Consider the following 21726-nt stretch of genomic DNA (forward strand, 5'->3'; position numbering starts at 1 on the left):
CGCCCTGCCACAGAGGCCAAACAGCAAGTGCCCTGCCTGAGGATGAACATCTGAATGCACTGGGGAGAGGCCAGAGAAGGAAGCCTGAAACACCAAGTGTGGGTGTGCGTGCGTGCGTGTGAGCGCCGGCACACCGCTGCCGGCCTCGCCTCTGAATGCAGAACGTGCCTTCCATAATCCCTTCTGCTGCTCGGCCTCCCTCGCACACCAGCCACCCAGCAAAACACAGCCCCCATTCTGCTCAGGAATGTGCTCTGGGAAACTTAATCTAGCTGCTGAGTCTGGGCCAAATCCCCCATGGCATTAACCCAAGCACAGCACCCCTCTCTCCCGCCTTCCCGCCACCCCGTCACTGCCTCCTCCAAGTTTGGGAGGCTGTAGTTCCAGTCCACCAACTCCCTCTCCCCAGGACACAGACCCTCCAAGCCTGCTCTCCCCATTTCCAGCACTTCTCCATCCATCTTCTGGTCAGGCCCAAACATTTCTCTTCTGATTCATGCCTAAATGACAAGCCAATAGCTCTTGGTTTTCAAACAAGACTCGCCTCAGCTTCTGCACAAGCCCCCTCTTCTCTCACTGTGCCTTCTTGGGTTGCAACCAAACCATTCCCTTTGTCCTCACTGCCAACTGCAGATCCCTTTGAGCACCAGAGAAAGAAGGGGCCAGGAATTTTTTAAAAAATAAAGGCTATAAATTGTCTCTCCTCACACAGATTCACCTTGAAGTAGAAGGAGGGCTCCAAAATAAATCTTATACTCTCCAGCTCTCCCGTTCTCCAAACAATGAGAGGTTCAGGCTGGCTTGTGATCAGGCCAAGTTAGGGAGTCTCCCAAGTCTTCACAGACGAGGGCTGACCATTTGCAGGTGAGCAAACCTCCTGGAGGAGCGGCGTTGCTAAAGGCACAAAGGTTGCTAAAAGGCACCTCTCGTTTGTAATAATGAACAACTGGCAAGGACCCGATCGCTCAGCCCTAGGAAGAGCGTTCAGGACACTATGGTAGAGCCACACTCTGGGATGTTCTAGGGCCATGAGCAACTGTGCTCCTGCTCTGGAGGGGGACGGGGGACAGATTAACTAGGAGCGTGCCAGAGCGGTGGGTACATGGTACGTACACGCGAAAAACACATTGGGCTGTTCACTTAACATTCGTGCGTTTTGTGTACTTTACTGGATGCATTTTATACTCAATAAAAAAGAAAAAGTAAATCCGGTCATATGGCCAATGGAAAATGCTTGTCATACGATGTCAAAGGGGAGAGAATAAGGACAGAAACTGTATATTCAGTAGTGTAAAAATATAGGTAGGGATGAAGACCAGAAGGGTACACTCCAAAATGATGATGGTGGTTGTACAAGGACGGTGGGGAGACATTATGTTCCATATATTCTAAACTTTCTAGAGAGTCAACTGAATTATAATTTAAAAATCTACGAGAGAAGTATGATGGTAAGAAGTGTAGCTCTGGCCTCAGCCCTTCTTGTTATGACGAGTTGACCCCTGTCACCCTCCTCACCCAGCTCTCCCAGCACCCTGCCCCAGCCCACCAGCACACCTCGGGGGAGGGCCCAGCAGGTGGCCCAGGGCCTGCCTGCCTCACTGAACCCGAACCCTAAGCTTGCTCCCCAGAGGCCTGGCACTCAGATTCAGTGAATGCTACTGCAGCCACAGAGGCAAAGTGGCTCCAAGATGCAGCCCAGGCTTGGCCTCCCCGACTAGGGAGGTAGCTAGGGACCCACCCTGTCTTCCGGCCTCCTCTGAGAAGAGGGCAGGGCTGCTAAACTGGTTCCCCAGGAAACTGGAATACTGTTGCCAGCCTCGTTCTAGTCTCTATTCTACCATGGGAGTGAAGTCCCTCTAGGAATCTGGAAACCAGAGGGTAGGGCGGGGTCTTTTCTTGCCTGCTTTTCTACTCCCTCTTCTCTCACCACTTTCTCCCCAGGACTCACGCCTCACACCTCAGGGACCCCAGCTGACACTTAAGGAGCATCTTAGAAGCTGGCTGCCTTAGGTGTGACCCGTAACATAAGGACCATCAACCTCCTGGAACCACATGGTCCAGGAGGGTGATAACGATGGTGACATGGAAGCAGGGCTGTCCGGGATAAAGAGGCACAGCTAAGTCGTGAGGGAACAAGCTCAGGAGACCTTCTAAAAGGTTAAGCCCAAACACCATGGAACTCTCAACAAGATCCCCTGTTTCCTAAGCTTCAGCCACCAGGAAGCGGAGGTAATTCTTAATACTGTTGACCTTGAATAACATGGGTTTGAACTGCGTGGGTCCACGTGGCTGGGGATCTTTTCCCGCACAGTAGATACTATGGCACTGCATGACCCGAGGTTGGTTGGACCTGCGGATGCAGAGGACCCCTTATGAATTATATGCCAATTCTCGAGTGCCCAGAGGGTCGGCGACCCCCACCCTGAATTGTTCAAGGGCCAAGTGAACGTCCTGGCTACAGACTCCACATATAAGAGCAGGTGTTGCGGCTGCGCTTCCAAAATAAGCCTTTGGAAGTTTATTTACCCAGTCAAGTCTCATTTCCCATACGTACCACGGGTCGAAAATCAGGTAATGTGTGTATTGAGCTTGGGTACAATAGTGTACCCAAGTGGCAATTATATACAAGAGTAGCATGAAGTCTTCTCCCGGCAACCTCCTTGGACCAAAGTGTCACCTCACTTCTTCCTCTCTACCCTCCGTCCCACAGTTTCCTTTTCATTGTGTTCCACTACTTCTGTTTCAGGAATTTAGACTATGCCTGCCCCGCAGAGAGGCAGGAGGCCAAGGGGGAATGGGCGGGCTCTGTTCGGACCACACGTGGCCCTGTACATGCTCTGACTGCAACTGCTGCGAGGATGGGGCGCGGGGGGCACAACGACATCAAAGACCACAGGGCGACCAAGTAGAAAGGCACGGCGTGGCCCAGCTCTGGAGCCCACAGAAACAGTTCAACCATGTCAAGTTTCCTTCTTTCTAGACGCTCACTCCAGACCCTGCCTCTACTCAGAGAGCACAAAGGTCCCCAGCCACTGGAGATTACTGGGCAGCCACCACTCTCTGATTGGAAACGTCAGCTGGCAAGGCCCCTTTTATGGTGGGACTGATGACAGGGGGTTTGATTGGGGTGGGGGCAGAGAGAGAATGGGAGGGGGCAGAGGAGCAGTACTCACTAGCTAGTGTCACGGTGGCTGGCACGCTGGCCACAGCCCCTGCAGCCATCCGGGCCACACACTGGTACCGTCCCACAGTGTGGTTGCTGAGGGCAGTGATGACGAGGGTCCCGCGGGTGATGAGGATGCCCAGGGCATCATCCGAGCCATTCAGCTCCTTCCCGTTCAGGCGCCAGGTGGTGTTCATCCAGGGGGGCTCCACCACGCAGCCCAAGATCACGGTTCCTCCGAGCTTCTGGACGGTGGAAGAAGGCTGGACAGTGACCTGAGGGACCTCGTCTGGAGGAAGAACAGGAATGTGGCGATGAACTGACACCCCCCAAGAAACCAACAGCATGGCCTGCTCAGAAGCACCGCACCCAGGCAGCCTTTCAGAGTTGAGCAAGCCAGAGAGGAGTTGACCTTTCTCTGAAGAACTCTGCTGACCTCGGGTCCATTTCCCCAACCTGGCCTTTTCCCCAGAAAGTAGACTGGAGTGGCAGTGTGGTGTGAAGGCAAGAGCTCAGGCTTCGGACCTGAACAGGAGCTGTGTCTGAATCCCTGTGCCACTGCTTCTGAGCCAGGGAACTTTAGCCTTTTGGGGTCTCAGTTTCTTATCTGTAAAATGGAACTAATAATATTTGTCTCACAGCGTCGCTGGGAAGCTGACAAACAATGCATGTAAACTGCTTGTTGTAATGCCATATAGTTAAGTGCTCAATAAAAGGTAGTTCAGTCATTATCGTTACTCCTCCCTAGTATAAGTTTCAAATGATTAAAATACAACCAATATGACGTTATTGAGATCATTTGTCATCTTGTATTATTGAGCGTGTCCCTGAAGGTCAGTGGGAAGGAAATGCTCTTGGAAATCCAGGAGAAAGGAGGCCTTTTTAGAGGGTCCTTGTAGAATGCTTGATGCTTCCCTCTGACACTAGGGGCAAAGTGTTCTTCCCAGAAGGGCCACCGAGAAGGCAAGGAAAACACTCACTCAGGTTTGCGAAGCAGCCGGCCATGGCCAAGAGGAGGCAAGCAAGTGTGACCTCGGACCTCTTTCCTCTCTGCGTTATCGTCATCCCACGCGACATGGTGTGTCAACGTCCCATAAGCCACAGGAGTCACTCAAAGAGGTACCGCAATCGCCTGCTACACTCTGTTGCGAGAAAGAGAGAGAAACGGCTGTGGTAAGAATGCCTGGGGCACCCCTGTGGTAGCCATGGGGCCTGGTTTTGTCCCCATGCCCCCTGCTTCCATCACACAGGTGGTAACATTCAAAGTCTTGACCTGGCCGGCTGTTGGAAGACTAAAGAACACTCTCATGCCATTTCTCATCTAACATAAGCTGCTTCTAAGTTGCCCCTTTGAGCTTGAAGGTGATGTCATGGTAAGAAGGCCAGAGCCTTGCCCAGTGCACCCATAGCAACAAGGACAGGAGAGCCCAGGACACGGAGAGGCGGAGACCGGCAGCCATGTCCCAGGCTCAGGGCAGTGAGTAGCCAGCACAGATGCTGGAAAGGATGCAGTTATCTTTACCATTTGCTTGCAGGAGGCTAGGTGCCCAGGGCTACGTGGCACACCACGTTGCTAGTTTAGACTACCGTGCACAGTGCTGTCATAGTATACTGAACGCATGCTGCATCCCTCAGGTAGGGGATGCTACTAATTAATGAATCCTAAAGTCTCAGAGGCTCATGAAAGATCTCCTGTTTTGACTCACCCCAGCTCTTCACCTACAGCCCTGTCAACAATCTTTGATTTCCGGGAACCTACCAACCCTCCTCAGCTTGTCTAACCTCTGCAACTCCAGACACAAACACAGACAAAAGTCACACTCAGCCAAGGTCCCTCTTCTTCTCTCCGTCCCCTAGTGCTGAAATTCTGGTATTTTCCATCTCTACAAAATCTGTACTTTTTTTTTAATAGACAATTTCATTTTTATCTTGGTCTTCTGCCAGATCATTTTTTTTTTCCAGAGGATCTCCTTTATACACATTCTTTTTGGCCCTGAGTCCTAATCAGATTATTTTAAATTTTAGTGACATAAAATTTTCACATAGTGAAACACACACATCTTGAGTGTATAATCATAAATGTGCATATACCTAATACATTTTTTTAAAATGACAGAATTAAAGTGGAAATTAGGTAGTTTTATAATCATAGTGGCAATGGTTACACTCCCCTGGTAATAAATGATAGAACAGTTAGATGAAAAATTGTAGGGATACAGAAGATCTGAATAACAATGTCAACCTTCCTGATCTAATTGACATTCATTCATCATTAGAGCCAACAACAGTATTCTCTTCAAGTGCATATGCGATGTTCACAAATGCAGACCAAATATTGGGCTATAAGATTTCAGAAGACTGAAATCTTACAGAGTATGTTACTTGAACGCAATGGAATTAAATTAGAAACCAACAAAACAAGATATCTAGGAAAGCCCCAAATATTGGGAGTTAACACATTTCTAAATAACTTATGTATCAAAGAAGAAATCACAAAGGAAATTAGAAAATACAAAATCTGCACTCTTGACAGCTTGCTGTGTTGCATCTCCACCCAGAACATTTCCTTGGGGGTCTAGACTGTACTGCTCCTCTAGCCGCTTGATGACATATCTCGGCTATCATCAGCCACCCTCTTATTGCCTGCCTAGAACTTTAATTCCACCCCTTCTACAGTATTATTTCTTTATGCCTCGTTTAAGCTATGGTGTTTAAAAGATTCATCAAAATCACAAAGACACAAATGTACACACACTTCTGTCAGAGCCGAAACCAAGATCTTGCCTCTGTGTTTTCACTGCTGTACCTATAGAACATGAGACCAATGAGGAAGGTGTGCCAACACCCTGCTAGGTGGGGAGACAGTAGAGTGAAATTCAGGTAGCTGAAGGCAGCATCACAACGATCTAGACAGCGGATGCATAGTCCCGAATCGTGCACACACGGCAATAGTAATAGTATGTTTCCAGGAGGGTGACATATACTCAAAATGCGAACACTTTTGGACCAGTTTATCTGAACCAGCGGCTCTTTCAAAAACCTACAGTCATCATTGAAAAATCATAGGAGGTAGTTAAGCTGCCCAGCTGACAGCTGTGTTACGCTCTCCAGTCTCTGGAGTTCTGGCTACTTGTATGGTCTGTTGTAAGAGCCGGTCTTGGGCCTCTCAACACCCATGGCTCCTTTCACAGAGGACTGAAGGCTGGGCTTCGAGGCTCTTTTTCTGTGCTAGAGAGTGCTTGAGATTTGCCTAAACCTCTCCGTTCTCCAAGCTCCTCTGGCTTCTCACCTAGCTACTTAGAGAGTTAAGAGGGCTACACTGCTTTGCCAAACAAGCACCCCTCCAAACCAGATCTAGGGCCTGGCCCCACACTGATGTTCGGGACGGCTTCTAGGGCAGAGTCCTTTCCCCTTGATTTTTAATCCTTCCCTTTGCCTCATGTCTTCAACATCAGAGGACCTCCACTCTTCTGGGGAAGAACAAGGGGACATTTTCTAAAAGAGGTTTGAAAGAAAAATATTAAGCTTTTCCTGACAAGTTTTTCCCTCTTGGGGTAGAGAGAGCTTTTGCTCTTTTCCAGACAATCCAGGAAGTCAAAGGGTCGTGTTATTAGCAAAGTGAGATTAAGGGAAGCTGCAAAGGATGTGAGTGTGGCAGGGGAGGGCAGCCGTAGTGGGAGGGAGGGCACGCCTGTTACCACCATAGGTATCTTGCGAAGCTCTTTGCACAAGGTATTCTCTTAATCTTCAGAACAACTCTGCATGGTGGGGACTATTATCCCCACTTTACAGGTGAGGAAATTGAGTTCCACAGGGTAAGTAACTAGCCCGAGGTCATATAACTGTAGGCCTGGAATGAAACCCAGGTTGGGCTCATTCCAAAGTTCTGTGCTTTTAACCACAATAGTAGCCTTTTCATGTTTTTTTTCTACCAGCCCTCTGCACCAAGTGGGTGCTTGACGAACAGAGTTGGAATAGGGTGAGGTAGAACAATGAGGAATTTTAACAGTGGTTTTTTAATCACTGTTCATTAAGTTCATTAATATAGTTACAGACAAACACCAAAAAGCAAGCCTTTGGTGTCCCCTCCATCATCCAGATACTAGCTTTAATTCTCTACTGTCCCCCAATGAAATAACGTATTTATCTAGAACACTGCATGAATGACCAGTTACAGGATTTTAGGGAACTTGCTGGCTCATGCCGTGTTCCTCTTTCCCCAACTCCTTGAGGAGATTGCCCACACCTGCTCTACCCCTGGCCCAAGAAAGGAAGAAGGAAGGAAAGGAAGGAGGCAGCAGGGAGACAGAATGAATACAAAGTAGTAAAAGGCAGAGAGAAGACAAGCAGACAAAGGGACAGAAGGGCTGTTTCTTATCCCAGCACAGAGTGGCCACCGAGGTGTTTGGGTTGTAAAGTCGACAAAGGTTTTACTGAGGAAATTCAGCCCAGACCCCCTCCTGCTTAACGAGGGCCAGCCAAACAATTCCTGTTACTTCTGCACCCCGGGTAGTTTATAAGGTTCAAAATGGAAACAGACCCCACTACTGCTGCCAGCCACCATCCCGCTTTTAAAGGAGAAAAAATGTAGTTGAGGAGGGAGAGGGAGTGAGGAAGCAGGTGTCCAAAGAGGGAGAAAGGAGTTAACTCATGAACTCCCACAACAGAGTTGTAAGCAGATACCACTCAGCGAGCACAAAGCAGGACACATGGGGTCTCCGTCATGGCAAAGCAGAACCGTGACAAAAATACAGAGGCGGGGGGATCACCGTAGCTATGATGCATCTTATTTAGCAGCTGGGGAAACTGAGCTGCTTCCTGGAGGAAGTTACCTAGTGAGCTTGGTCTAGAAAAATAGTTCCAAAAATGCAGGTTTCTGAGAACATTTTTTTAATAATAAAAAAAGGGCAAGTAGGACTTAATTGGAGTACCTAACTGCAGTGTAAGTTTGTCCCACTGTGAAATGAACAAGGTACAATTTCAAAAGTGGGTGAAGGCAACAGTAAGGCCTGTTAATTTTCTTGGCAATGCAAGGTAGGTCTAGATCCTTCTTATTTTTTCTGCATTTTCTCAGAAAAAGAGACCAAGGAAAAAAAATCAAAAGCAGAGAGAAGGGGGCTTCCCTGGTGGCACAGTGGTTGAGAGTCTGCCTGCCGATGCAGAGGACGCGGGTTCGTGCCCCGGTCCGGGAAGATCCCACATGCCGCGGAGTGGCTGGGCCTGTAAGCCATGGCCACTAAGCCTGCGCGTCCGGAGCCTGTGCTCCACAATGGGAGAGGCCACAGCAGTGAGAGGCCCGCGTACCGCAAAAAAAAAAAAAAAAAAAAAAAAAAAAAAGCAGAGAGAAGGGAAAACAAATTCTTGACATAAATTCCTCATTGAGGCCTAGGTACCTTCTATTTTCAAGGGTTACTTGGACACAAAAAAATAAAAGAAAATGCAACTGAGAAGTTGAACTGCTGACATACATGTTCCCACTGAAATAATCTCCAAGCAGACGTTTTTAAAACTTTCCAAAAACAACAGCAGCAGAATACACGTCTAAGGTTGAGACCAAGCACTAGAAATTACAGCCTTAGAGTATTTATTTTGCGAGAGAAAAATTACAAACAACTGAGAGTCAATCATCAGCAGAAGTAGGCCAGCTCCACCTTCTCCCAAGAGGGCTGGCGGGCTGGCAGGAACGAGAGGGAGGCAAGGGCACCCGAGGCCACATCTCATCCCCTGATCACGCAGGCCACTACAGCTCTCTGAGACAGAAGCCTCCACGGTCTAAAATGCCAAACACACCCTGTGGATGTCCTATGACCACTAACAAGATGAGCTACACAGAAGAGCACGTGATCTAGCAGGTAACACAGAGAGTCCTTCTTAAAAACATTCTTCCAGGGGCTTCCCTGGTGGCGCAGTGGTTGAGAGTCCGCCTGCCAATGCAGGGGACATGGGTTCGTGCCCCGGTCTGGGAAGATCCCACATGCCGCGGAGCGGCTGGGCCCGTGAGCCATGGCCGCTGAGCCTGCGCATCCGGAGCCTGTGCTCCGCAACGGGAGAGGCCACAACAGTGAGAGGCCCGCGTACCGCAAAAAAAAAAAAAAACATTCTTCCAGTGGCAAGAATGAGATCTGACAAAATTCTTGTTCCATTGGTTGAGAGGGGCTGGCTAAATGAAAAAAGGAATATTTCTGACCCCAAGTTACATGTTTTTCACATGTTCCCAATTCTGTGGAGTAAGACTGGCCTTTTCCAAGGCAGAGAGAAGTTTTGCCCTGCGAAGGTGATGCCAAGTGACTGGAGGGTGAGGTCTGGCAGCCCTCTGGCCTCAAGAAAGAGGGTGGTACTTCTGCACAGAGGACTGACATTGGGGGAAATCCTGGGCAAACAAGTGAATTTAATTCTCAGCTGAATATGTGGGTTTAGACAGATCTAGGAGAAGGATTTAAGAAAGGGCATTTTTTTTCTAATGTAAAAAGTTTTTACTCCCAGACGTAATTAAAGGGAAACATTTTAAATCAGGAGGGACCTCAGAAAAATTAATAGCTTTGGATAACACCTAACAGGTATTATAAATGAGGAAAGCAAGGTGCAGAGAGACTGAGTGATTTGCAGAAGGTCTCCCAGTTAAGAGGGATCCAGGGCTACAAGTCAGGTCTCCTGACTCTTAGTCCGGTGCTCTTTCCACTACCCTGACACTGTCTCCCAGAAGATTGTTTCTGGGTCATGTTAACCAACTGCTTAAACCTGCTTTTAGAACTAAATTTAGAATGTTCTTGAATTTACTTCCTTAGGCATAAAAATGTCACCTGGATCATTATCTATAACAGTAACTTTCTGTGTGGTCATTTTCATTCTTTTACCATTTAGAATTCTAATCTGGAAGAATCTCTTACTGTTCTTTACATGAGTGTCTTTGATAAAATTTTCTGCAATGATGAAAATGTTCTATATTTGCACTGTCCAAGATGCTAGGTAGCCACTAGCACTTGTGGCAATTAAATACTTAAGTGTGGCTAATATAACTAAGGAATTGAATTTTTAATTTTAAGTTAGCCAACAGGGCTAGTGGTTACCACATTAGGCAATACAGTTCAAGATTAATATCTGGAACATCTACCCAGACCACTCTGACATCACACAGGGGAGAACAACAATGGTTTGATGGTCTTAAGTATGAGCCGTGCTCTAGCCAGCCTCTAAATATATTTCTAGCCTACTCCTTATCCAAAGTTTGTGTATGTTTTCTATTAAAAAACTATGTGTAGGGGACCTCCCTGGTGGGGCTCAGTGGTTAAGAATCCGCCTGCCAATGCAGGGGACACAGGTTCGATTCCTGGCCCAGGAAGATCCCATATGCTGCAGAGCAACTAAGCCTGCGCGCCACAACTACTGAGCCTGTGTTCTACAGACCATGAGCCACAACTACTGAGCCCACGTGCCACAACTACTAAAGCCCGTGCGCCTAGAGCCCCGTGCACTGCAATGAGAAGCACGTGTGCCACAACGAAGAGTAGCCCCCACTCGCAGCAACTAGAGAAAGCTCGCACACAGCAATGAAGACCCAACGCAGCCAAAAATAAATAAAATGAAAAAAAACCCCCAAAAAACAAAAGACTGTGTGTATTGTGATTTTATTATCATTATTATTATTGGGAAGAAAAAAATATCACTGTGATCTACCATATAGAAGACAGTACGCAAGGCACTGTACTAGAAGATGGATCCTGTCCTGAGAAGCTTAAAAAAAAGCTTGGAACGTAAGTCAGCCAGTGTTCGGCAAATATCCATAAGCTCCCCACTTCCCAGCCTGCTCTGCAGTTGGCTTAGGGCCAGGTGACAACTGCTGGCCAGTGACATGTAAGTGAACATGTTCTGGGTCACTTCCAGACCAAGAGAGTTAAGAGAATTGGGGGGCTGCTTCTCCCTCCTCCCACTGCCAGGGGGCCACATCCCATGTTTCACAAGGCATAGCTACGAGATGGAAGAAGACAGCACAATCTATGACAGGAGAAGAATTAAATCTTTGTTGCATAAAACCACTGAGGTTTTGAAATTACTCTCATCTAACAACTTTAGCATTCTTTACTCTAGAACCTTAATGGATATCAGTTTAGTCACAAATGGGAAGTGGAAAATGAGCAGAGGGCGGAGAGCATTTTCAATTTCAGGCCTTCAGGAAAGGTTTTTCTGGATAAGTGGGTTTGAAACTGGGTCTTCTAGAATATGTGCACGTGTAAGAGCCGAAGGGCACTACAGAGGGTGACGCTGACCTGGTGGGAAAGTTCTGTTTGGAGGGTGGTACATCAAGCCGATGCTTATCTGGAAAGTGGTCTCCTAACCTTTCTGATTTTGCTCTCTCATGAGAAAAATACTCTGGGCAAATCTCCCAGAATATCCTAATACATGCATATTTATTTATAAATTAAATGCACAATACTGCCAAACTAAAATTTAAGAGTAGGTAGAAGTGAAACCACATTTTTAATGACTTGTTAATCACGACTGTTATATAATATCATGAAGCTAATACCTTAAGGCAGAAAGTCTACTTAGGATTAGATTCATCACCAATGATATGGATGTAATATCTTTCAAATGGTCTGCTTGAATGTTAATTAATTTGTTCACTTCTCATCAGATGTGACTCCATTATTATTGTTTCTACCTCCTAACGTGACTTGAAAAGGGTCAGCTCTGCTGTTTTCATCCTGTTTGCATGTGCCAGGATTATCAGCATACTCTCCAACCCACTTTCTTTGCAGCAATCTTTTTAAGCTACTTGTCCTTTTGTGAGAGTTAATTTAGTTAAAACTAAATAACACAATCTATAAATCCACTTAACAGAGAACAAGAAAACTGGGGAGTGAATGATCGAGTGAGGTCCCCACCGTCAAGCCCTCCGAGAAATGCAGATCTCTCTGTTGCAACACGTCATTGCCCGACATACAGACTAACGACTGTCAATCCCAGTATGAAATATTAGGAAAGTTGAATTTCTTTCCTATTCCTTTTGTAGATAGAAATAAACCATAAGAGAATCTCTAATATTTTCTTCCAGTGCCCCAATGGAATATCTTATATTTCCCCTTTGGAGCCCCCAGCTTAGAGACCATTCTAGAGGAATGAAAAGAGACAAGGGAGGAAACTGAGATTGGGTCATGCCGTGGAAGACTAGGAAAAAGAGTCTGAAATTAACACCATAGACAGAGGGGAACTACCGGTGGTTTGAGAAGGGAATATATAAGCAAAGAAGCATTCTGGGGAGATCAGCTAAACCTGGGCTAATTCACACTGAACTCCACATTTATAACAAGCTGCTTAACATGGACGAGCTTATTTCTTCTCAGGTAGGTAGACCCCTTTACCATCCAGGCAAGGGGAAAGGAAGAGTCTGGACACAGCATCTTAGCTCTGGGGAGGAATCCCCCCAGAGAGAAGGCCCCTCTGCCTTCGAGTAAAGAGAAGGTCTGGTCTCTTGATTTGCCCACTAGACAAATCTAATCCTCTCCCCCGCCTCCACCACTTGAGGAAAAAGTTACTAGGGAGTCTTATTTCTTCGTCATATATACCTCTTCCTGAAAATGGCCTCATCTCCTTAAAGAGATTTTTTTTTTTTAGATCTACCTTTAAAGAGAGAAAGGTGAGAAAAAAACCCCACAAACCTTGTTGCTAAACTGGCAAAAAGAAAAGAAAAACCACTTCCTTTCTTCTACACTCGCTTCTCAATCCCCCCACCCCTATTCCATATAAATTCAACTTGACAACCCTGCTAATTGGATAAACGTAGCTTCTACACTCCTAGAAGGCCATTCCCTTTTCTTTTTTTTTTGTCTTTGGAGGGCTCAAAACAGGGTGATTGTGCTGTTCTTTAACACGAATTCCATCTGCTTTATTTCTCTCTCCCCATTCACTGCTCCTCTTGAATATTTATAAGGCCTTCCCCCCTTCCCACCCCGCCTTCCTCCGCAACCCCCCTCCCCTCTCCTCTCCCTTCTCTCAGAGCAGCACAAAAACCTTCCAAATGGCCCCCCCTCCTCGCTTTAGATAAACACAGGCAGTGTCAAGTGTGAGGAGTAGGGGGAGGTAGGGAGGAGGCTCAACTGCCAATCACGCCCTCGGCCTTCAATGAGGCCCAGGGGCCTCCCCTAATCTGCTGCATGCCTGCCATATGGGGGCTGTGTTGCCCAGGGAAACACTAACAGGCAGAACGGAGCTTAATAGAGTCCATATTCATTGTAATGCAGTGAGATAGCTCGAGGCACCACTGCCTCTTCGGTCCAGTTTCATTCTTCTGTTTGCTTCTTTCTTTCTGTTTTTCCTCTCTTTTCTTTACTTCTTCTTTTTAAAAGGACCAGGTCCCTAGAGAGCTCTAATCTGGAGAAGTCTGGGCTGGCAGAAAGGCAGGACTGTAGGGTAAGGAGTGAGGAAGGTGAGGTGATGCTGAGACGGGGGCTTGGAGTTGGCGGGGAGAGGTGACGAGTGGGAACTTCTTGGGCAGCAGAGTGGGGAGAGCAGCACAGCACCTGCGCAGGGGCCAGGGCACGTGGAGCCGCAGGTGTGCACGGCCCGTGCACGCGTGGAGAGACGGTGTGGCAGGTGGGCAGGTCCATCGGGGCCTTGGCGCACACAAGCCTTCAGAGCTATTCAGCCCGCTATGCCTAGATATCCCAACCCCTACCTACCTACCTACCCCCAACACCCACCCCAGTCAACTGAAGGGCATTCAAGCCAGCAACACCTACCTCCCGGAGGTGTCAGGGCTGTTGTCAATTCCTAGCTCTCCACAGTTGCATGGGAAAAGTCACAGGTTTTGCAATGAGATGAAACTACTTTAGAAATACATCCCTGTAGGAGCAGAGGACCCACCAGCCTGCCAAGCTGGGGCCCTCTTTCTCCTCGGGCTGCTCTGCCACAGCCAAACTAAGGGCATATGGGGCTTCTTTGAGTTGATGGAGTGGGTTGTCTAGCAGATGAAGCCTTGTCATGAATATATATGATGGAAGTGAGACTTAGGGCTCCCTGAGGTCAGAGGTGATCCTTCCCCAGGGCCAAAAAGGGAAGGAGGGGAGAGATGTGGGGAGGGAACAGAGTACATTTCTCCCAACTTCTCAGAAAAAATAAAATTGGTAACCAAGCTATGATAGAATTCCTAAAGAATAATCAGTTTTGTAAGTTGTGAAACATAGTTTTTTGTTCTGTGACTGTAAAAAAAATCACAAGTTTAAAATCAAGACAGAAGATAAAAACGAAGAAAAACTATAAAAACGTTCACATACTCTCCTACAGTTGAAACTTTAATCCCACGGTCTGGTACACAGGAAGAGCTCATTAAATGGTGGCTGAAGGAATGAACCGTGTACACGCTCCTATAGTTGTACTATTGCTGACCAAGAACTTGAAACTCTTTACCCAACTGACAGCTACACTCAGGGTCCTGGTGGGTGACAATGGCTTAAACAGAAGCAAAATGCTGGTGCGCCTTTGCTAGGAAAGCCCCCGCCAGAGTGGTGCTGGTGCCTATTACACGGGCCTTTCGCCTCGCCCAGTGCCGGAGTCAGGCAGGCTAGGTCAGATAAAACTGCTCAAACCGAGGCAGATTCTGGTGTGCTTGCTGTGGTTTGATTTTCGTCCTCCAAGCTTGCTCTATTCTACTTTCCTTGCTCTTCCCCAACTGAAATGCATCTTGAACCTGTGGTTTCCTAAGCTCCACCCCCGGGGCGGGAGGGGAGGGGAGGGCAAGACTGTAGGAGAGTATATAAAAGTGCTCATAATTTTTCTTTGCTTTTATCCTGATCTTTAAGGCCCTATATCCCAGCACCCCTTCAGGAAAGGCTACAGTGGATATTTCGAGAGCCAGGTACAATTTCAATTCCTAGTTCTAAAACCAAAATAGCATTTGGGTACCTGAAATGCTACCCAGAAGTCTATCTCAGCGTCATATCCATTTACATCTATTAGGGAACCACAAAGGTCTGAAGACCCCAAACCAGAGTAGGTGAAGACACACAACTGACCAGGGCCTAAAAGGACTCTGGATACTTACGATCCCTGCAGAGCAGCCTTCCCCTCCAACTTCTGTGTTTGTAATACCACATATTGCGTGTGTTACCGAGAAGTGCCTGGGGTGACCTGGGGGGAGACCACGAAGGAGCAAGTGGGAACAGCTGGGGCTCCGGTACAAACCAGTGCTGGAGCACTTTGGGAGCTCAGCAGAGCAGCCAAGCTCTTCCCAGCCCTCCCGGCAGTGGGCACTTTGGTCAGTAATCTCACCACGGATGTGTGTGATGTGGCGACAGCCAGAATGGCAGCTCTGAAGGAAAGCAGGGACAGCTCCTCTGGTCCAGACCAAATACCTGCTTTTCATTTCACTGCTCAGAGGACACCCGCTAATGACCTGCTTCTACAAACACAGACTCAAACCCATCTACTCTTGCCCGGTCTTCCCTAAAACTATGTAAAGATTCACCATCCACTCAGCTGCCCAACCCAGACTCATCCTTGTCTCCTGGCCCCCTCTGATTCTCCACCCCAGTATCTGATTGGTCGTGTGGACTCTAACTCTGGCAGGAGAAACCAGAGAAACACAATGCAAGCCACATATAGTGTTTAAAATTTTCTAGTAGTCGCACTGAAAAATCAAGTGGAAATCATTTTAATAATATCTTTTTTAACACAATATATCAAAAAATACCATCGTTTCAACATATACTCGATGTAAAAATCATTAATAAATTTTTTTGTTTTATACTAGGTCTCCTAAATCCAGTGTGTATTTTCTATTTACTACACATCCCAGCACAGACTAGCCACATTTCAGGCGCTCCATAGCCACATGTGTTAGTGGCTACTGTATCAGACGGTGCATGTCGAGGGCCTTCAAACTGGCTCCCTGATTCTCCTCTCCCCAACTAATAAGCCTCCACATTGTCACCTACCTTCTTTCTAGAATATCAAGCTCAACCGAACAGTAAAGATGACAAATGAGCAGCTACCATTCACTGAGCAACGCCTCCTATAGGCCAGCATCCATAATTTGCCTAATTTGATATAATTCTCACAATGGCCCTGTAAGGTAGGTGTACGACCAACCCATTTTATAAATGAGGAAATTAAAGCTCAGAGTGATTAAATATGTTGTCCAAGATCACACAGATGGTAAACCACAGAGTCAGGATTTGAACGAGGTCTGGCTGACACTAAAAACCCTGGCTCGGGGCTTCCCTGGTGGCGCAGTGGTTGGGAGTCCGCCTGCCGATGCAGGGGACATGGGTTCGTGCCCTGGTCCAGGAAGATCCCACATGCCGCCGAGCGGCTGGGCCCGTGAGCCATGGCCGCTGAGCCTGCGCGTCCGGAGCCTGTGCTCCCATGGCCGCTGAGCCTGCGCGTCTGGTGCCTGTGCTCCGCAACAGGAGAGGCCACAACAGTGAGAGGCCCGCGTACCGCAAAAAAAAAAAAACCTTGGCTCTTTTCACTTTACCACACTGCTTTAAGTTACAGCAGAAAAATCAATGGACTATTATGCAGCCATTAAAAGTAATAATTAGAAAGAGCAAGCAGCAACACGAAAAACGTTTAAAGAATATTAAGGAAAAAAGCAGATCGCATTTTGTAAAAAGCATGTAAACAGTTGGGTAAGGCCTGGAAGGAGATAGGAAACAAATAAAAGCAGCTGATTTGAAAATGTGAAGGAATTAGGAGTGATTTTTTTCCCCTTTTGAGGTCAGTTAAAAACAAACAAGCAAAAGAGCTAATAGACTCACCTTTGATAGCTCCCCCAAATAAGTATGATCAAATAAGGTTCAAACTTCTTCACACAACCTTCCAGGCTCTATATTAACTGGGCTGCAGCCAACCTTCCCCCTTGTCTTCCTCCCACGAGCCCTAAGTCCCGGGCAATGCTGCTTTTTCACACCTTCCTTCTCCCAGAACCATCTTCTGCTTCTCCCTTTCTTATCCTTCGAAACTTACCTCCAGTGTCACTGTATAATGCCTCGATTATTCCTCATCCCACTTTCCACAGCACTGTGCACACCGACTGCAACATTTCCACCATGATTTATGCCTGTATATAATATGCCTCTTTCCCCAGACTCTAAACTCCCTGAAGGCAAGGAGGCGTCCACTTCATCTCAGTAACCCTAGCACCTAGAAAAGTCAATGTCTGCTGAACTGAAGGGTCTATTTGGATTAGAAATTTGGGATTGGGAAGAAACGTTACTCTGACCCGTGGGCCTATAAGAGGAACACACGCAGACACACTTATCAGTGGTGGAACCAAAGGGTTTTTTCTAGGGGGAAATGACTAACTGTGGCCTTTATTTTTCAAACCCAAATGGCCCTTAGATGAGTTGGCAGCCCTTGGGGAAGGCCAAGCTGCCTGACAGAAGTCAGTGCCTCTGCAGATGCTCCTATGGCTTGAGGTTTCATTCAAGAACCTTCTTTGTTTTCCTTCTTGTCTCTTCTCCCAAAACAAACACCCAGATAAGCTTGAGACTTCGGGCTTCCTGCAGCCACTGAACTGCAGGGAACCTCATCGAGGATGATACCGTGATTGGCTACCATCTAGCCAGCGACAGCATGGCCCTGAGCTTGAGGCCAGGGTGGAAGAAGGCAGGCAGAGAGGGATGGGAGAAGGAGAAGGAAGAAAGCTGTACGTGAGAAAGAGGACAAGTTCAGGCTTGAAGAGAGAGCGTGGGGAGGGGAGTAGGGACGAGAGCACTAAATATGCCGAAAGCACCTACTCCGTGCCGAGCCCAGGGCTGGGGGTGGACACACACATGGTCCACTTTTCATCATCACAGCCCAGGGAGTGTTACTTTACAGATGGGGAAAGAGGTTATTAAAACACTTCGTGATGCTTTACCACATAAGGATTTTAGGGCTCATCTCAAATTTGTATTATAGACATAGCTTCTCTACTAAGTGACAACATTGAAACTCTGCAGGATCAGGTACTGAAATACCATGAGCCTTGGGTTTGGATAAGAGCTCTGCCACTCCTACCTTTGGTAGAAGGTGACTTTGGGTAAATTACTTAGTCTTTGACCCTCAGTTTACTCTCTGTGAAAATGCGAATGATAATACCCCCTTTGCTGAGCTGCTAATAAGAGTTAAGGAGATTACATGTGAAGGCAGCCTGGCACATAGCGGTGAGGGGGGACAGGTGTCGTGGAACTTTTCTACTGAAAGCTGTTCACTGGAGGTCTAATTTCATACTATGGCACTGGTGGGCTTTGAAATTAATGGCCTTTAAGACTTAAGGACTTGTTGCGTTTGAACAACTCCCCACAGATGGGCTATCCTCTCTTTGCTCATTGCTCCTCGTAAGCTGTACCCAATTAAGCAATGGCCTGATTTTGCTGCCCTACAACACATGCATCAGAAGTTCAAGAAAGATTCTTTGTCGAAAAAAAGCAGTAACACCTACATTCTATACAGTGTTTTACAGAACCTCACAACAGCCCAGTGGGACAGGAGATCCCTGGGTGGCACTACAGTGTTCCCAAGTTTGTGGTAAGACATTTGCCAGCCTCTCAATCTCCACCCAACACTAGTCAACATTTATATCACTTGAGCTAATAACCTCTCCCACCATCCCACCCTGTTTATGCCCTCTCTCTGCACTCTCTTGATGATGATAATGATAATTTCTCCGTAGTGTCTCTACTTGTTTGAAGAGAAAGGGGAAAGATCCCTGTCAGACAGTAGGTCATCTGGGCAAGAAGTTATGGGGAAGTGTTTATAGAAAGGAAAACACACCCCCAATCCCTCTCTGACCCGCCCCCCTCCCAGCCCCAGTACGGAGCTCACCTCCGACCACATCGGTGAGCTCACAAAGCCACAACAGACCACCTGCTCTTTTTACACCTACCTGTTTCTAACTACAGCCTATGGCCAGGGCTATAGCCACACAGGTAAACAACAAAGTAAAATGGTTAACAGTGACTGGAGAGGAAACAAGAGCATTCAATTCCAAGGCTTCTGGTGCACACAGCTGATGAGAGGTCCAATGGGAAAGGAATTAATCCGAGTGTGGGTAGACAGCACAAACACAGTACATAGGCAAACCAGTCCCAGGACTTGAACAGCACTTAAGGCAGACCTTAACAGCTTGAGTCCTATCTCTTAGGACAAAGGATTTTGGACAGTGAGCCATGCGTGAACACAAACCTTGCCAGAAGAGTAGGACAGACAAGGGTGTTCTGCTTAGCGATCATGGTGAGCGGAGCAGACAAAACAGCTGGCAACCCCGAAGTCACTCCTGATGAGCAGTGCAAGCCCCTGGGTGGGCTCAGGGCAGAATTCAGGTCAGTCCAGCAAAACCACACTTAGCACCCACTAGGTGCCACACACCGAATGGAGGGTGGAGGGGACATAGAGAAAAGTAGGCAGTGTCCCATCCTTAAAGAACCTGGGACCTAGTCAACCTTCGCTTTGACACCATCTTTCTATTATACCCGATGCAGCACGGCCTCAAGAAAAGATCAAAGATAGACTGTACTTTTACAAAGTACAAAGAACCAGAACCACTAGCAAAGGCATCAGACGCACGACAAAAGAAACGTGGCATACATTTGAGCACACGTACACACACTCACACTTGTACACTCGGGCCCTGCTCAGCACAGAAGGTCAGTCCTCCAACTTAGTCCTCTTCACAAGTTCTAAAGGAAGCCTCCTTTCCATCATCCACACTCATTCCTACTATAGTCCCGGGAGAGGCATCAAAGTACATCACTTAAGGTAGGTAAGAGGCTTAGAGCTAATGGAAGCCTATGAGGACTGCTGAAGCCTCTGCTTTGTCACTGTCACTTCTCACACTGTGTCGCACCTTATTTATATACAAGTCTCTCCTGGACACATAATAGATACTCAGTGAATGTTTGCTAAGCTGTAAAGACCTACCTCCAAGATCTCTTCCAGGCCTGACTCTTATTTGGTCCTTGGAGTTTGGATCCAGTGAACCCCCAGGGCTGCTTCTGATGCAAAGCAGAGCTTGAGCAGGGGAAGGTGATGCATGGGTGTCTGAGATCTCCATCCCTATCGCCCTGCCTCTGGGGAGCCCAATGGGGTTCTTATTCAGGGGAGAAGACAAGCAGGACACAGGGCTTCCCTTCACAGCGCCGGAGCACGACGTGGGTGAGGGCAGGCTTGCCAAGGAGGAGATGGGGGAGAGTGTGGGGAGAAGCAGGCGCCCAGGGAAACTCGCTTCCCTTCGCTAGGCAAGCTCCCAGCACCCACTCTACGTCAGGCAGCAGTTGGGCCACCAGCTCTTGTCCCCTGGAGTCCTGCACTTCCCCCGTGGAAGCGCCATCACGCTCATTACTTATGGTCCGCCTGACCGCTGGACCGAACGCTCAGGGATCAGGAATGGTGGTGATCTTATTACAGGGGCATCTTGAGTGTATAACACGGTTCGAGGTATTCAGCAAACACCCGTCGAGTGAACGAATTACAACCCAAAAAAAAAGTGAAAGGTCATGGCAGAGAGGAGAGAGAACCGTAGTCACATAGTCAAGAGGGAGCTTTTTCTTAGGATGCAAAGCTGGGCCTTTAGGAAGTTTGGGGGTTGAAGAGACTGATTTACTCTGTTAGGCAACATAATTACCACCAATTCCAATTAAGCTGTCACCTGCAGTCATTTTCTGTGCCCCTTCCTCATGATAACTAAGCAACCAATGGCACCAAGCCCACATCCATACCCTCCCCAGGACTCAAAACCGGTCTCCGGTTCTGTGACCCAGATTGAATGAGGGTCAGGCTGCCACTTCTTGACCTGTCCACTCCTGGGGCCGATTCAAGCAAATGCTGGGCTAAACCAGCCCCAACTCCAACTCGTGGGCACACTCACACCTCAACCCCTAACACACAGACACACACACACACACACCCCCAACCCTTAACAGGCTCTTGCATACTGGCAGGAAATCTGAAGCCCTTAAATGAAAAGCTAAGCCATGGGGCAAAATAGCTGAACTGCTAAGCCAGGGCCAAGGCAGGATCAGAAGCTGCCTCTCTTTAGCTGGCATCTGACCTGACTGCACTGTGACACAGACAGTGTCTCTCCTAGACTTTCCTTCAAGCAAGAAACCCTTACCCGGACATTTAGGAGGAACCACTTTGATGCAGGACAGTAACATCTCTCACACAAGCATGTTGAAGGAGAAACAGATCCATCACATCAGCAAATTATCAAGAACAATGACTGGTTCAAAGCAGTTGTTCAATTTGAGTCACTTCCTTTAGGGTTACTTGTAGAAGTACCTTCATTAGTCTGATCCTTATTACAGATTTATCCCTAATATTTCAACAAAAGAGGTTTAAGAATAGGTAAATATCTCAGGGGCCAGACGCCTCCACCCAGGCTCTCCAGGCATCCTGCTCTGGGCATGTACACGCACTACCTCTAAGACAGACGAGTAACACACACACAAACACACACACACACACACAGGCACGCGTGTGCACATGTGCTCACACAGCAAACAACTCCAGCTCTCCAGCTCCAGCTGGGAAGTATGCTTTAGAATCATGACAGTTTACTTTTTTCCTATCTGACCTCATGCAAA

The 21726-nt window shown here is 47.5% G+C and overlaps 1 protein-coding gene across 5 annotated transcripts in view; it reads right to left on the bottom strand.

The window, feature by feature from the left end:
• BOC (BOC cell adhesion associated, oncogene regulated) overlaps positions 1-21726 on the bottom strand; it is a 243546-nt gene that overhangs the window by 37226 nt on the left and 184594 nt on the right. For all 5 annotated transcript variants that reach the window (XM_032630146.1, XM_032630149.1, XM_032630148.1 and 2 more), the window contains 2 exons: positions 4144-4305; positions 3174-3452 (listed from right to left, as the gene is read on the bottom strand). In XM_032630146.1, coding sequence (XP_032486037.1) covers positions 3174-3452; positions 4144-4240 — 376 coding nt within the window. In that variant the 5' untranslated portion in view covers positions 4241-4305. The remainder of the gene's footprint in view (positions 1-3173; positions 3453-4143; positions 4306-21726) is intronic.

Source organism: Phocoena sinus, chromosome 4 (assembly GCF_008692025.1).
Source record: "Phocoena sinus isolate mPhoSin1 chromosome 4, mPhoSin1.pri, whole genome shotgun sequence".
NCBI classification, from domain to species: domain Eukaryota; kingdom Metazoa; phylum Chordata; class Mammalia; order Artiodactyla; family Phocoenidae; genus Phocoena; species Phocoena sinus.